This window comes from Castor canadensis, chromosome 18, assembly GCF_047511655.1.
Source record: "Castor canadensis chromosome 18, mCasCan1.hap1v2, whole genome shotgun sequence".
NCBI classification, from domain to species: Eukaryota; Metazoa; Chordata; class Mammalia; order Rodentia; family Castoridae; genus Castor; species Castor canadensis.
The window spans coordinates 41519971-41535511 of NC_133403.1; the positions used below are offsets into that span (position 1 = coordinate 41519971).

Sequence of the window (15541 nt, forward strand, 5' to 3'; positions counted from 1 at the left end):
AACTGTTTCCCTGGGCTGGCCTAAAACCTCAATCCTCTCGATCTCAGCCTCCCAGATAGCTAGGATTACAGATGTGAGCCACCAGCGCCTGGCTCTTCCCACATATTTGACATTTGTGTGCAACATTTATAGTCACTGGACCAAAGAACGTAGAGAAAAGACCCCATGGTGAACCATCCTTCCAGTGGGGAGGCGAGCCTACTAAATGTGATGTGAGGACAGTAAATACTATGGGGGAAGTAGGGAGCTAGCCGTGCAAGTAGCTGGAGATTTGTCCCCAGAGCCCAGCACATGGTGGCCAGGTGGTCATTGACAAGCTGCAGATCGACTGTGAGCCTGACTGGTGAGCGCAGGGACGAAGCGTTCTGGTTCAGGGCTGGCCGGGACTTCCTCCAAAGTTAAGCCAGCGTTCATCTGTACCCTTTTGGGGTCCCCACTGTCAACTCTACAGTGCATGTGTCCCCGAGGCTCCGGGCCCGGGACTTGCCTGCCATACCAGTGGCCCCACGGTCTTCGAGCCGCACGCGGTGCTGTGCTGTCACCTGCAGCGGAGACAGTAGGGAGCGGCCCGACTCGCTCCCGCCGAAACGCCTGCTCGGCGTGGGAAGGCGCCAGAGTCGCCGAGGCCGCCAGGCGGTGGCCCCGCCCAGGCCGATCCCGCCGCCCGCAGCCGCCGGCCTGCGGTGACGGTGCCCGCTCGGGAGCGCCCGGAACGTCGCCACGCGAGTGCGGTTTCCTGCCGGCCGCCGGAGCTGCCGGAACCGGAAGTGCCCGCTGGCTGTGCGTCCGCCAAATTCCACTGCGGCCCCGGCGACCCGAAGCTTTGGGGAGTGCGCCATGGAGCACGTGACGGAGGGCTCGTGGGACTCGCTGCCCGTGCCGCTGCACCCGCAGGTGCTCGAAGCGCTGCGGGAGCTGGGCTTCCCGTACATGACGCCGGTGCAGGTATCTGCCCGGGGCCAGGTGGGAAGGCGAGGTGGGGGCGGGGGCAGGCGGCCGGTGGGACTCGAACCAGGCGCTTCTCAGGCTTCCGGCTGCGGGTGTCGGCGGTGCGACGCTGGCCAATGATCGCGGCGGCACAGCCCCAGGCCCGGCCTGAGCTGCGGGGTCTCGGTCCGGTGCTCGGTCTGGACCGGCCCGCTGTGGCTGTGCGACGTCCCACAGCGACTCAGCCTCCCTGTGCGTCAGTTTCCTTCTCTGCGAAACGACGGAAAAGCAGGAGCTGCTTCCAGAGCTGGGGGATCGAGTGACGCAGGGCGGGCGCATCGTGGAGCCTGGCGAACGTGGCCTGGCGGTGTTGCGCGAGAGAAGTGCGGCAGCCTGGCCACTGTATTCACTTATTCAAGAAACATTTAAAAGACCCCATGGTGAACCATCCTTCCAGTGGGGAGGCGAGCCTACTAAATGTGATGTGAGGTCTTATTGAGGACCTGCTGTGTGTCAGGGCCCCTTCTAGCCTCTGGGGACTTTGCAGTCTTGGTACCTGCTCGTGGGCCATTTTTTCTAGTGCAGGCGCTAGCGAAGGGAGGAATGAAGTCGTTCAGCTGGTGCTGTGTTGGGAAGGAACTCGGAGTGATGTAGCCAGTGAGGAGCAGGTCCAGGTCAAGGCCTCTCCCAGGGCGGGGTGGGGGGGGGTCGGTGGGAATGATTGGGAAGGAACTGGATGTGGGGTCTTCTCAGAGAGAAATGCCAGTGCAGATGCCCTGGGGTTGCCTCCAAATGTGGCTGAGGTTTTTTTTTTTTTTTTTCTCCTTTGATGGGACTGGGGTTTGCACTGAAGACTTTCAGGTGCTCTACCGCTTGAGCCAGGCCTCCAGTCTGTTTTGCTCTGGTTATTTTGGAGATGGTGGCTCTCAAACTGCTTGCTGTGGCTGGTCTCGAACTGTGATCCTGATCTTAGCTTCAAGTAGCTAGGATTATAGGTGTGAGCTATCTCACCCAAACCTGAGTTTTGTTCTTAGCTGAGTGAATGGTGTTGCTGTTACCAAGATGAGGAAGGCTGGAAGGTAACAGGTTTCAGGGGGAAAATCAAAAGTTTTTTTTTTTTTTTTTAATCAGGACTGGGGTTTGAACTCAGGGCTTTGCACTTACAGAGTGGGCGCTCTACTGCTAGAACCACACCTCCAGTCCATTTTGCTCTGGTTACTTTTGGGGATGGGGTCTCGAGAACTATTTTCCTTGGTTGACCTCGAACTGAGGTCCTCCTGATCTCAGCCTCCCAGGGAGTTCTGTTTTAAAATGTTTAATTTGGGATGTTCCTGAGATCCCCTGGAGCAGGCAGGGCTGGAGACAAGAACTTGGTTGTGATAGTGCATAAAAGTCCCAATGTCCACAGTCCTTCCATGTCTAGAGCTGCTGTCACTGCCCTGGTCACTAGACCGGTGCTGTGGGGCGCCTGAAGTACAGCTAGTTCAAGTGAGATGCGCTCTGAGTGTGAAATGACATGCTGAACTTTGAAGAATTAGCATGTTATGTTGAGTACATGTTGAAGGGACAATATTTTGCATATATTGGGCTAAATAAAAATACCTTTTTTGTACGGTACTGGCATTTGAACTCGGAGTCTGCACCTTGACCCACTACACCAGCTCTTTTTTTGTGTGTGATGGGTTTTTTCGAGATAAGGTCTCAAGAACTATTTGCCCAGGCTGGCTTCGAACCTCAATCCTCCTGATCTCTGCCTCCTGAGTAGTTAGGATTATAGGCACCTGGCTAAAAAAAAAAAATTCTTAAATTTTATTTTCCCTGTTTCTTTCTACTTACTGTAGCTACTAGGACATTTAAGATCGTGTACGTGGTTCACATTATATTTCTGTGGACAACAGCAGTGTAGGGCAGGGTCTTCAGCCTTGGAACTGTTAACTTTTAGCCTGGAATACCCTTTCCTGTGAGGTTGTCCTGGGCATTACAGGATGTTTGTTAACGTCCCTAGAATCTCCCTACCAGATGCCAGCAACAGCTCCTTCACCCTGGGTTTTGACAATCCAAAATGTCTACCTACATTGCCAGATTTTCCTGGGGATATGGGATCTGAGATCACTCAGGTTGAGACCTCCCTGCATAGAGGAATAGTGTGATGCATGGTGTGGTGGGGTGAGTTCAGGCTCTGGGACCAGGAGCAGAGTCCTAGAGGGAGTGGCCTTGGGGTCTGGTCATTGAAAGCCAACAGCCACGCTCCTTGTGAAGCCTGGGGGTGTTCAAACTAAGGGCATGAATTTAAGTCCTCTGTGGTGCTAGAGCTGGAAGACATCTTAAAATGCTGTGTCCTCAACCCATTCCTGGTCCAGGTAGGGAAACTGGGAGAAGCAGGACTTGAATCCAGGGCTCCTGCCATACTGTCTTGACACTTAGCCCCTCAGTGGTGCCTTGTTTACTCAGGGTTGCTTTGTGGTGGGGTCCACGGTGACATGAGGGCTTGGGTCTCACGAGTGAAGTCATGGCATTCCTTAACCAGTGTTTTGCAATCTCTCCTTTAGTCTGCCACTATCCCTCTGTTCATGAAAAACAAAGATGTCGCTGCAGAAGCGGTGAGTGCCTTGAAGTACATCCTCTTCTCATGTTTTCCTGAGTGACACCAAGGGACGAACAACCCAAAACTTTCTCCCCTTTTGCAGGTCACAGGCAGTGGCAAAACACTCGCTTTTGTCATCCCCATCCTGGAAATTCTTCTGAGAAGGGAGGAGAAGTTAAAAAAGAGTCAGGTGAGGGTCGCTGATGTGACTTACTGTCCTAGTAGTGAGATTTCACAATCGGGGGAACTTGCCTGCTTCTTAAAGTTTATGCTGGAATCCATGCTGGGTGAGCTGTCACCGTCATTTACAGGGGAGAGAACTGCCTTCCAGTTCAGCCAGCATATGTCACATGGACTGTACAGTCCCACGTTTTTCACAGTTTTATGGCTTTTGTTGGTGATTTAAGCATAGTGCTGAGGTGACCAGGAGTTAAACAACTTAAGTTACGTTAGATACGAGTTACGTGCTGTTGACCATGAGTTCATTGTGAGTGAATCAATGACATGTACTAAATGAGATGTCTTTAAACAATAACACACAAAAAAACAAAGTTCCTTATTGCTAAGGTGATGAGAATGTGGCCAGAGGCTCCCAGGAACCCGACCCCTATTTTCCCAGGAGCAGAGGCTTAGTTTCCCTAATTCAGGTCCACAGTGAATAATGACACGTGGCATGATTCAAAGCAATTCATATGCACTGTGACCTGAGGCTGCCTGAAAGTTGAAAAAGTGTTGTTCCCCCGGGTCTTTGTGCTGGGAGGGAGGGGGAGAGAGAGAGTGCCAACTGTGTGTTCCGCTCGGGGCCTTTTGTACAGCTGACCATGCCTCTTCTCTCCACGTGGCAGGTGGGAGCCATCATCATCACCCCCACTCGGGAGCTGGCCATTCAGATAGATGAGGTCTTGTCACACTTCACTAAGCACTTCCCACAGTTCAGGTAACTTGGAAGCAGGGTCCCATTGGCCTTGGGCTGTCGCTGCAGCTGCCTTGCTCCAAGACCAGTTCTTGTTTCAGCCAGATTCTTTGGATCGGAGGCAGGAACCCTGGAGAAGATGTCGAGAGGTTTAAGCGACATGGGTGAGCTTTTGCCTCTGCTCCTTCTTGCCTTTGCTCTTGACCCTAACCCAGAGAGGATCCTTAGACCTCATTGCAAGGCACTCATCACCTGCCCCCAGGGGGCACTTGCTCTAGGCTGGTATCCAGCTTGCCTGGCTCCTTCCAAAGCATCCTGGTGGACCCTGCAGAAGCTCAGGCTCCTCTTGGGATTTGGACGACCTGCCCAGAGCCTTGCCTGGTAGGGCTCACGCTCCTTGTCTCCAGGCTTTGAATTTCTTAAGAGGATAGACTTCCAGATGTGTGTTTTCTCCTGGTTTTCATATAGTCCACGTCTTCAAAAACCATCTTTCAGGTCTTGGCAAGCCACTCTCTGGCCCTCAGCCTGCTAGTCTAATTTTGCCTCTGTCTCCCTGTTTTGTGGCGTTGGGAATGGAACCTAGGACCTCATGTGTGCTAGGTGAGTGCTCTACCATGAGCTACAGCCCAGCCCCCAGTCCAGTTCGCCCCTTACAGATGAGTTCCCTGGGGCCTGATGTGGTGGAGTAACTTGCTCTGGGTCAGAGGTTATGGCTGACATATGAGTGAAAAGCGTGGCTGTGCCAATGAAGTACTTACCAAAGCAGGTAGTGGGTTTGGCCTGTGGGCTCAGTTTGCCAACCCTGCAGGGAGTCATACCCCAGAACTAGATCTAGCCCTCTCCCTCACAGCACACTGTGGGGAGTGGAGTATGAGAAGCCTATAAGAAATAAGATAATAGAAAAGAAATAAGGTATAATAGAAGAAATAAGATAATAGAGAAGAAATAAGATAATAGAGAAAAATAGAAAAAATAATAGAGAAGTAAGATAATAGAGAAAAGAAGTAAGGTAATAGATCTATGTTACTTTCAGGTTGTGGTCTATGATTAGAGATTGTTGGGAGCCTACTCTCATATAAATAAAGATTTTCCTCCTTGGTAGCTGAGCCGGGATGTGGGACTCACCCTTACCACCAGTAATAAAGGTGTATGAGAGGCAGTAAGAAGATGCTGCAGGCAGTTGAGCTGCTGAACCATCAGCCCCACCTTCAAATTAAAATTCAGTCCAAAGATGATTCTGATTCAGTGTCAGATGAGGAGGGTCAGGAGGGTGCTCTGGCCTATCAAGTACTGGGAGCCATGCATTTGGGGTTCCCTCCACAGGAAGAAATAAAAAAGGGGGAGATGTGGGGAGTGGAATATGAGAACTTGACATAAGCACAGCTATGCCCAATAATCTGCAGGCTGAGTTGGCACAGTCCCAGCTGCAGAAGGGGGCGAGCGCAAAATGCAGTACAGCTGCTTTTCCTTGGATGTTTATGTTCAGAGAGTAGCAATGTCACCCCCCCCTGCCAAGAACTGTTGCTCCACCTCCTTGTTTACCACAGTATATAATAAACTCGCTGGAGGTGGAGGAGGGCTGGCTGCTGCTGCTGCAGCTGCTGCTGTTGAGGCAGTTGTGTATCTCCATCCCAGCTTTCTGCACCGAGAACTCTGTATATAGGCTTTAAAAAGGCTATGCTGAAGAAAAGCTAAAGAAAACATGGGACAGTGCAAGTCTAAAGACCGAGACTTTAAGAGAGATTAAAGATGCTAATGCAGTTTTTAGATTTTGTACAGGATCTTGAAGAGAAGTAAAAGAACAGAAAAGAAGTAAACGCTGCTGTTGTGTGTCTCCATGCGAGCACCTAATGTACCTGAGCCCAGCTTTCTGCATGTTTGTTTTCTATCTTTTGTCCCTTCTTCATCCCAGTTGCTCCCAGTTAGATTTCCAGGACAGGAGCTCGCGCAGGTTGTGAGAGCCCGTCTGGTACCGTTCTCCCCCATTCTTGTGGCCTTCTTTCCCCTTACTGGGATTTAGATGACTTTACATATGAAACTTGCTATTTTGGTAACTGTCATCAGTAGTTCTGAGATCCAGAGTGTGTGGCAAATGTTAACTTTCTTTTCAAAGTGGGAATATCATTGTGGCAACGCCAGGCCGCCTGGAGGACATGTTCCGGAGGAAGGCTGAGGGCCTGGACCTGACTGGCTCGGTGAGGTCCCTGGATGTCCTGGTGCTGGACGAGGCAGATAGACTTCTGGACATGGGGTTTGAGGCAAGGTACCAGGTTTTGGACTTGACTTCTGGCAGTGTGCGGGTGATAACTAGTAGAAAATGAGAGCTCGTGGAATTCTTCTGCACTTCCCTGTGCAGTATTAAGTATTCTGATCCACACTGGTGTTTTAGTAGTAGCTTGGTCCTTCAGAGTCTTCAGAGCAGGAGTGGTCCTCATCCTGCTAATCCCAGTTCTTCTGTCCTTCATCTTTTTAAAATTTATTTTCCTAGCCAGGTGTGGTGGTTCACATCTGTAATTCCAGCTTCTCAGGTGGCAGAGACCAGGAGGATCATAGTTCAAAGCCAGCCTGGGGAAATAGTTCACAAGACCCTACCTCAAAAATACCCAACACAAAAATGGGCTGATGGAGAGTGGCTCAGCGTGTAGCCTTGAGTTCAAGCCCCAGTACTGCAAAAAAAAAAAAATTCTTTCATTGTTTCTCCAAGTTTGTTTTTGTCTTTATGTGGCTTTTTTTAGAATATAATTCATATACCATACAGTTCACCCACATAGCCTGTGCTGTAGTGATTTTTTAGTCCCAAAATGTCTTTTAATTGCCCCATTATAAAAGGAGAATACATACTTAAAGTAAGCACATACTTCTTAAATACTTATTGAAATAAGCACATACTTACTATGTGCTTATATCGGAAAAGCTTTGAAAAAATGAAAGCAGAAAGGAAAAACAAGGCTCATGTCTGTAATTCTAGCTACTGGGGAGGCAGAGCTCAGGAGGATCCCAGTTCGAGGCCACTTGGGCAAAGAGTTCAGGAGACCCTGTCTCGAAAAAACTGAACACAAAAAGGGGTTAGTGGAGTGGCTCAAGTGGTAGAGCGCCTGCCTAGCAGGTGTGAGGCCCTAAGTTCAAACCCCAATATCACCCCCCCCAAAAAAAAAAAAATAGCTCATAATCTCACTTCTCACTAATATTACCTGCAAATATTGTGATGGTTTCTCTCCCAGTGTTTTCTGTAATTAATTAATTTATTGTTGGGGATGGCACTCAGAGCCTTGCACGTCCTAGGTGGGCACCCTGCCAACTGAGCTATAACCCAGTCTTCTGGTCTTTCTGCAGCATAGTGTAATGAAGCACCGAGTGTTGACTGTGCGGGTAGGGGAGGGCTACAGTAAAGGCAAGCTGTCTTTTTCCAGCATAAACACCATACTGGAGTTTTTGCCAAAGCAGAGAAGAACGGGCCTTTTCTCCGCCACGCAGACGCAGGAAGTAGAGAACTTGGTGCGCGCTGGCCTCCGGAACCCCGTGCGGATCTCAGTGAAGGAGAAGGGTGTGGCAGACAGCAGCACCCAGAAGACGCCCTCCCGCCTGGAGAACTTCTACATGGTGAGCTTGGGCTGGCTCCCCCCAGCCTGCCATCCAGCAGTGTGGCCACTGCTTGGGGTTGCTGCTTGAGGTCGTTGGAAGGTAAATCGTTGACAAGATGCATCTGGGGACATAAGTAGGATAGCTGGTCTGAATGACAAGTGGTCCTAGTCGTTGAGTGGTGACTGATAGGTTACCTTGAGCATCAGTGTATTTACACACTCTCAAGGACAGTGTCACCAAACCTCCCAGCCCATGTGGCCCTGTGCTCTGATCACGTCTGGGTGTGCTGGTCATCTTGTGTGCCCGCGACTCAGAAGGCACAGCCAGGTGTGAGGTGAGACACAAAGTCACATGGCAGGCTACAGGAGATTGGTTAAGACACCTGTTCTGCTCTGTAGTGTTGTTTCTGACCTGCGTCTGTACTGCTGGTCTATAGCCAGAATTAGTGTCCCTGCAAGGCAGTGGCCAGGCTTTGGGGAATTTGATTATTTAGTGTGTACTCTTCTCTTCTGTCACTGGGATGGGCCACAGGGTGGCTGACAATACAGACAGCTGGGGAGGCAGTGCCACCAGGACTGGGAGAACCCACATCCAGTGTCACTGCGTACAGGGCACATGAGACCCTCAGCCCGGGACGGGGAGGGACTTCTCAGCCTCTGAACATGGCCAGTACTCAAAAGGAGGGGGCTGGGTTCAAATCCAGACGGTCTCTGTTGCTGTGAACTGTTCTGTGGATAAGGCTGCTGTCCTGGTTGTGGCTCGTGGACAGATAGAAGGTTGAAACCATCCTAGGCAACTGCCTGGAGAACGTCGTTGGGGTTAGCCTCTAAATGCATCTTCTGAAGTGGGCACTGGACTGCTGTTCACATTTGTGATGGAAAGAGCTGGCTCTTTTCGGGGAGGCGTTGTGGGAGTGCAGTGTGGAACAAGACTTCCCAGCTGTGGCTCTCAGCTTTGTTCCTTACAAAGCCACCGGTGCCCTTGCTAGGTCAGGGCTGACAAGTGGGCTGCGGGACTCCGCACTTCACAGGGAGTCCACATGGAGGTTTGGGCAGAGCGAAGCCATGAGCACTGGCAAATGCGCCCTTTAGTGTGCTCTCTTTTTCACGCAACTGTATGTGGGGTGTCTGAGTCCCTGGAAAGAGCTTCTGCTGAGATGCTGGCCTTGCTAAAGACAGGAACGCAATGACCTGTGTGTTTCCACTGGGCTTGGGTGGACTCTGTCCCTGTGGAGGTGCTCTCCTTAGTGCAGTGGCCTCTGAACTTGACCTCAGCTTCCTCTAGGGAGCTGGCAGGTGACGTGCATTCTTCAGGGTCTCTGCTGGCCCAGAGGAGCTGTGCGCTAACTGTCTCCCCCAGAGCTGGTGCTGTAGCTGGGCGGTCTGTCTGAGACTTGGAAGGCTGTATCAGATGACATTTCTCAGTTGTGTGACTGAGCTGATGTTTGCAGTTCACAGCACACATGTTGCTCTGAGCTAGGTAGACTGACTCATGTGCCTAGAGACTGTCCTATTCTGGAGGAAATTGAGTTCTTTAAAATTTAAGACTGAAATTTAAAGTATAGTCGGGCTTATTTATTTTTAAAAATGTTTTTACTTTCCCTTGTTTTGTAGGTGTGTAAGGCCGATGAAAAATTTAATCAGCTGGTACATTTTCTTCGAAATCATAAGCAGGAAAAACATCTGGTATTTTTCAGGTACTCTCTGGGCTCTAGTGAGGGAGGCTGGGATTTAGTCACCCCCAGAAAGTACAGGAAGCCCCAGTTTTGAGTTCCACCTGGGTTGCTTCTCTTGGGACATGCTATGCTGCAAATAACTGAAACCCAGCTTTTTTCTCTTTTTTTGGTGGTACTGGAGTTTGAACTCAGGGCCTCTTGTGAGACAGGCATTCTACTTACTGCTTGAGCCTCTCTGCCAGCCCCTAGCTTCTGTGATCCAACAGGAGGTTGGTTTTTCTGTTGTAGTGAGAAGCCCAAAGGTTTCTGGCGTTGCTTCAGTGTGTCGGTAACGTCAAGGTTAATTTTTTTCCCTTTGCTAATACTGCCAAAAAAGAAAGAAAAAAGGCTGAGACCTGCTCCATTGATCTCAGGGCTCAGGGCCCCCTACATTGCTTTCAGGATTTGTGGGCTGTGTCTCATTTTGTGTAAAACCACACTTTGTTGTATACTCATGTGACTCTTGGTGGAAAACGGCAAAGAATCTGCTTCTGCTCTCTAGCCTAGGTGGGCTGGAACCCTACTTGGAACCCTGCAGTGCAGTGTAGCCTGGAAGAGCTTGGAGGGAGTGGGCCTAGGCTGTGGGTCCACCCCTTGCTCACGTTGCCTTGTGGGAGGCCGTAACTCTCTCAGCTGCTGAAGGAGGTGGAATCCTTCGAGTGTGGAAGAGAGGAGCCTGCGGTGAACTTTATCAGAGAGTTGCTGGGTAAACAGCTCAGAGACTCAGAAAGTTGGGAAGAGAGGACCTAGAAACCCCCTCTAGAGAGCCTGAGACAGGATTGTGGGTGTCTCTGCAGGGCCTCTCTGCTGGGATGGCCCTGCTTGGGCCAAAGTCCCTGGGAGCTGTGCTGCGTCTGAGCCCGGAGCCCCGTTCATTTTCACGGGAGAGCAGGGGTGCTCTGAAATCCTGAGATTTATGTGCGAGCTGTCATTGCTTTGTTCTGGATGACACATGCAGGGGCAGGGCGCCCTCCCACCTCTGGATGGTGGGAAACGCCCTCAGGGTTACACTTGAGTTTAAGGGGTTTTGTCAGCTCGGAGAGGATTTCAGACGTGGAACTTAGCTGGGGTGAATCTCAGGGCGCCCTCCCCTCGCTCCCACAGAGAATATCAGCCGCTTCTGCCTCTGTTGCTCACTGCCCCCTTCCCCAGTCACAGGACGAATGGCAGTGACTAAGCCCTCTGTCCCCTCACAGCACGTGTGCCTGTGTGGAGTACTACGGAAGGGCCCTGGAGGCCCTGGTGAAGAATGTGCAGATTCTGTGCATTCACGGAAAGATGAAACACAAGCGCAACAAGGTCTTCACAGCGTTCCACAAGCTGCAGAGGTGGGTGGGGCAGCTTTGCCTTCGCCTTCCAGGGGCTCCGACTCGGGTCTCAGCTGGTGCTCAGCATCTTCTCTGTGGGGATTCCCAGGGACACTGTCCATGGGGTGCAGGGGTCACTTGCTTAGTTATTGGACTTGCCTAAGGTTGCACATCCTGTAAAGACAGGAACCCGGTACCTGGCATTCACTCCCGGATTTCCTTGTGCCTGATCCAGTGGAGGTTTTGGTAACTACTGTGCCCTGGATGTGTAGAACAGAGGGCATGAGCTCTTAGTCTTGTTCCTGACAGAAACTGCCTGTAGGTTGTCAGGTGGTGGCTGCAGCAGGCGAATCGTGGTCTCCAGGCCAAGCATCCCTGTTTCTGTCTACATGCGTAGTCATCTTCTGTTTTCTCAGCTGCTGCTCTGCCACATCAGAGCCTTTGTAGGGGAATCACACACACTGATTGCTGTTCTCGGTCATGAAGTGAGAACATCACTTGTTTCTTAAGTGGCTGCCAAGGATTGGCCTGCCATAGGTTTGTTTTCTAAGTGGAAATGCACTACGTAAATTATACCTGTAATCCTAGCACTTGGGAGGCTGAGGCAGGAGGATGGAGAGTTCGAGGCCAGCCTGGGCTGTATAGTGAGTTCAGGCCAGACTAGATACATAGCAGGACCCTATGTCAAAACAAAAAAATCTTTTCGCTGTCTTCCTCAGTTTCCATTTTCTTTGGGAATTGTAAAGTCCTAGAGGCTCTTAGGAGGAAGAAAAAGTCAAAATATTACCATCAGTAAGTACTTAGCTTCTGTGAGAAACAGAAACTACTGTAATGACAGTAGTCATCGCTGGGGCCAGTGGCTGATGGTGACCTTACTCAGAGCACTTTCTCTTCCAGTGGCATCCTGGTGTGCACTGATGTGATGGCGCGGGGAATTGATATTCCTCAAGTCAACTGGGTTTTGCAGTATGATCCCCCCAGCAGTGCAAGGTATGACCACAGAGTGTTACCCTTCTAGAGAGTAGGAATTCAGGGGAAGGTAAACATGAAATGCCATTCAAATCATTGTTCTAAACAGAAAAATAGACAAATGGGTGAATAAGTTCTGGTGTGTTAATGGTGTTACGAGTGTAGCAATTAAAGTCACTTTCAAATACAGACATGATAGAATATTAAAAGGGTGAAGAGAAATACATTTGTACCATAAATGAAAGTTGTAATTATTTTCCCCAAAGTAAGCATCTATTCCTTACACGTGCTTCAAACCATGGCAAATGCCATAAATGATCCCCCAAGTGGCAAGGTAATAGTGGAATATTCTGAGATTACAGGTCTTTTTTTTTGGGGGGGGGGGGTGATACTGGATTTGAACCCAGGGCTTCATGTTTGCTTGCTGGCACTCTACTACTTGAGTCACTCTGCCATCCCTTTTTTCTGTGGTTATTTTTGAGATAGGGTCTCACTTTTGCCTAGGCTGGCCTAGACTGTGACTGTTTTATGTTTCCCATTGTAGCTGGGATGGCAGGTGTGGGCCACCATGCCATTTTTTTTTTTTTCTCATTGAGATGGGGTCTTAAGAGCTTTTTTGATTGGGCTGGCCTTGAACTGAGACCCAACTGATCTCAGCATCCCAAGTAGCTGGGATTATAGGAACGAGGCATTGGTGCCAGTGACAGGTCATTTTTATTCTGTCCTTAAAATTCCTTTCCAGATTTTCTGCTGTGGCCCTTTCCTACTTGTATGATTTAAGAGGGAGTTCTAAGTTTATGTCATTTTCCTAGAGTTCACGTCAATATATGACAGCACCTGTCTGCAATGTCTGTTTAGTTGCAGCCTTCCCATTTCTTGTGCTGGTCAGTGGCCGAGTTGGCCATGTGGCCAAGGCCTGGCCTGCTCACTATTGCTCCCACTGTGCTTACAGTGCCTTTGTGCATCGTTGTGGCCGTACAGCCCGCATCGGCCATGGTGGCAGCGCTCTGGTGTTCCTCCTGCCCATGGAAGAGTCCTATATCAACTTTCTTGCAATTAATCAAAAAGTAAGCTGTCTTCTCTTTTTATATCAAATACCTGGTGACAGGGTGGCCAGAAAAGTTCTCTGGCACAAGGTCAGAAACCTAGATGAGGTGCTGGAAACTCACCCAGGCCAGGCCGGAGACGTCAGCGGGAGCCTGGCTGACTTCACCATCTGGAGGCACTGGGTCACTAGGGTGGCACTTCTGGGCTCAGGCCAGGGTCACAGCTTAGGAGCAGGGATCCCATGTTGCCATACTGTCTTACCAGATCAGGATTGCTACATGAAATCTCATTTTCAGACTTCTTTTTAATGGCAATGGGTTTAGCCTTTGGTTTTATTGGCACTGTGATGGGGAGAGGTGACAGCTGCCAGGGACAGTGACGCTGTGGTCTCTGTAGTGCCCCCTGCAGGAGATGAATCTCCAGAAAAACACAGTGGACATTCTGCCAAAGCTCAAATCCATGGCCCTGGCCGACAGAGCCATGTTTGAAAAGGGCATGAAAGCATTCGTGTCCCACGTGCAGGCGTACGCGAAGCATGAGTGCAGCCTCATCTTCAGGTTGAAGGGTGAGTGCTTCCTTTCAGCCCAGCCTTGTAAGTGGGAAGTCACTTGTCTTAGTAAAATATGTGGGATATGTTAGGGTTAGTGGGCTTTGGATGCTGAAGAATAAACTGACCACTGGCTGCCGAGATCCCCCACCTTGTCTCCCCATTCACAACACAGGCTAGACACGGCCTGGGCTGAGGCCTATGGGGAAGGTTTACTTTGCCTCCTCTTTGAATGCAGTCAGTGTAAGAACACAGCCTGTGGTAAGCACCAGGAGGCCATGCTGAGTTCCTTTCAACCTTATAAAAGTGTGGCTTTTTACAATTGAAGCTCACATTAATCCATTAAGTCTATGGTTAGAAACATCATTGTGTGTGGAACTGTCCAGCAGTGAGTGTTGCAGTCATCTTTTGGGTGTGCTGACTCTGGTGTTCTGATTTAACTAGATCTTGACTTTGCCAGTCTTGCTCGAGGTTTTGCCCTGCTACGGATGCCAAAGATGCCAGAACTGAGGGGAAAGCAGTTTCCAGAATTTGTGCCTGTGGACATCAATACAGACACGATTGCATTTAAGGATAAAATCAGAGAAAAGCAGAGGCAAAAACTATTGGAGCAACAAAGAAAAGAGAAAACAGAAAATGAAGGGAGAAGAAAATTCGTAAAGAATAAAGCTTGGTCTAAACAAAAGGCCAAAAAGGAAAGGAAGAAAAAAATGAATGAAAAAAGGAAAAGGGAAGAGGTAAAGTCTGAAGTTTTCTTTTTTGGGGGATGGGGCAGTACTGGGGTTTGAACTCAAGAGCCTCAGGCTTGCTAGGCAGGCGCTCTACCACTTGAGCCACTTCACCAACCCTTGAAGTTTTATTACTTAAATTTCAACTTACAATTCTGAACAAGTTTTGCTGTAATAGAATCTTTTAAAAATTGTAAGAGTCAGGCATGGCAGCACAAATCTGTAATCCCAGCACTCAGGAGGCTAAGGTGGGTGAATCTCGAGTTCAGGGCCAACCTAGGCTACATGGTGAGACCATCACAAAAAAAAATGAAAAGGAAGAGAAAACAAAAGGAGTTAAGTGAGGCTGTCAGAGTTCTGTCCTGTGTTGGTGACCAGCTTGCTATGTTTGTCAAAGCTGACCTGAGAGTATGTAATTCCCTAGTAAAAATGGCCGATTTCACTAGAACACTGTGCTGAGGAATTTAGCAGTTTGTTGGTTTCTTCTGCATTCAGGGTTCTGATATCGAAGATGAGGACATGGAGGAACTTCTGAATGACATAAGGCTTTTGAAAAGGTTAAAAAGAGGCAAAATCACTGAAGAAGAATTTGAGAAGGGGTTGTTGACAAGTGGCAAAAGAACAAGCCAGACGGCAGATCTAGGGATCTCAGACTTGGAAGGTGACTGACTGGTGATGGCAGAGCCTCAAGGAAGCACCGAGGACTCGTTTGAGTCCTACCCAACACAGGGCGGCTCTTGTTTGCCCCTCCCAACAGTCAGGGCTTCAGGGACACCTAAGACTGTCCTGGAGAACCATCATCACACTGGGGAGAAACCAGGGGGCTGCACACTTGTGACTATTTGACTGTAAATAACAGATGTCAATATTTGTTTTGATGTCACCTATAATTAAAGAGATCTTTTGTTTTCTGAGGTTATTTTATACTTTTTTTTTTTAGTGTAAAGATACTGAAGTAAACTTGACTTTAGGTTTTTTAAAGTTCCCAAGTGCCAGTCACTGGGGGCCCCCACACGTAGTCCTGTGTACTTGGAGCGGAGATCAGGAGGATCACGGTTCAAAGCCAGACCTAGGCAGATATGAGCGAACCTATCTTGAAAAAAAACTTAACACTCAATTTCCTAAGTATTCCAGGCACCTGACCTACCTGGGTGTCCTTGCCTCCAGGAACTCACTTATTTGCTTTCCTGCACAAAGCATGTGCAGAGGTGGCCAAAGTGCTA

General features: G+C 49.5%; 1 protein-coding gene and 1 non-coding gene across 4 annotated transcripts; one reads left to right on the forward strand and one right to left on the reverse strand.

The window, feature by feature from the left end:
• The first annotated feature begins 761 nt into the window (after positions 1–761).
• Positions 762–15237, forward strand: Ddx55 (DEAD-box helicase 55). Of its 3 annotated transcripts, none has more exons than XM_020159474.2 (14): positions 762–945; positions 3477–3527; positions 3615–3701; positions 4357–4448; positions 4526–4588; positions 6538–6687; positions 7835–8024; positions 9620–9702; positions 10917–11048; positions 11925–12017; positions 12949–13063; positions 13440–13608; positions 14035–14327; positions 14814–15237. In XM_020159474.2, exons 1-14 carry the CDS (start codon positions 838–840, stop codon positions 14985–14987), a joined length of 1800 nt encoding a protein of 599 aa, XP_020015063.2. In that variant the 5' UTR covers positions 762–837; the 3' UTR covers positions 14988–15237. The 3 variants fall into 3 exon arrangements, with proteins under 3 accessions (XP_020015063.2, XP_073916998.1, XP_073916999.1); XM_074060898.1 differs by lacking the exon at positions 762–945 and adding an exon at positions 1058–1367; XM_074060897.1 differs by lacking the exon at positions 11925–12017.
• Positions 13741–13868, reverse strand: LOC141419105 (small nucleolar RNA SNORA51). The gene has a single exon (XR_012443769.1). It is a non-coding gene; the product is annotated as a small nucleolar RNA SNORA51 (small nucleolar RNA).
• Positions 15238–15541: the final 304 nt, after the last annotated feature.

Excerpts from the sequence above, each read along its gene's own strand:
- Ddx55 (XM_020159474.2), top strand. The coding sequence starts at position 838 with ATGGAGCACGTGACGGAGGGCTCGTGGGACTCGCTGCCCGTGCCGCTG. Across the intron at positions 946-3,476 it reads CGTACATGACGCCGGTGCAG|TCTGCCACTATCCCTCTGTT; the intron begins GTATCTGCCCGG and ends TCTCTCCTTTAG. Across the intron at positions 4,589-6,537 it reads GAGAGGTTTAAGCGACATGG|TGGGAATATCATTGTGGCAA; the intron begins GTGAGCTTTTGC and ends TTCTTTTCAAAG.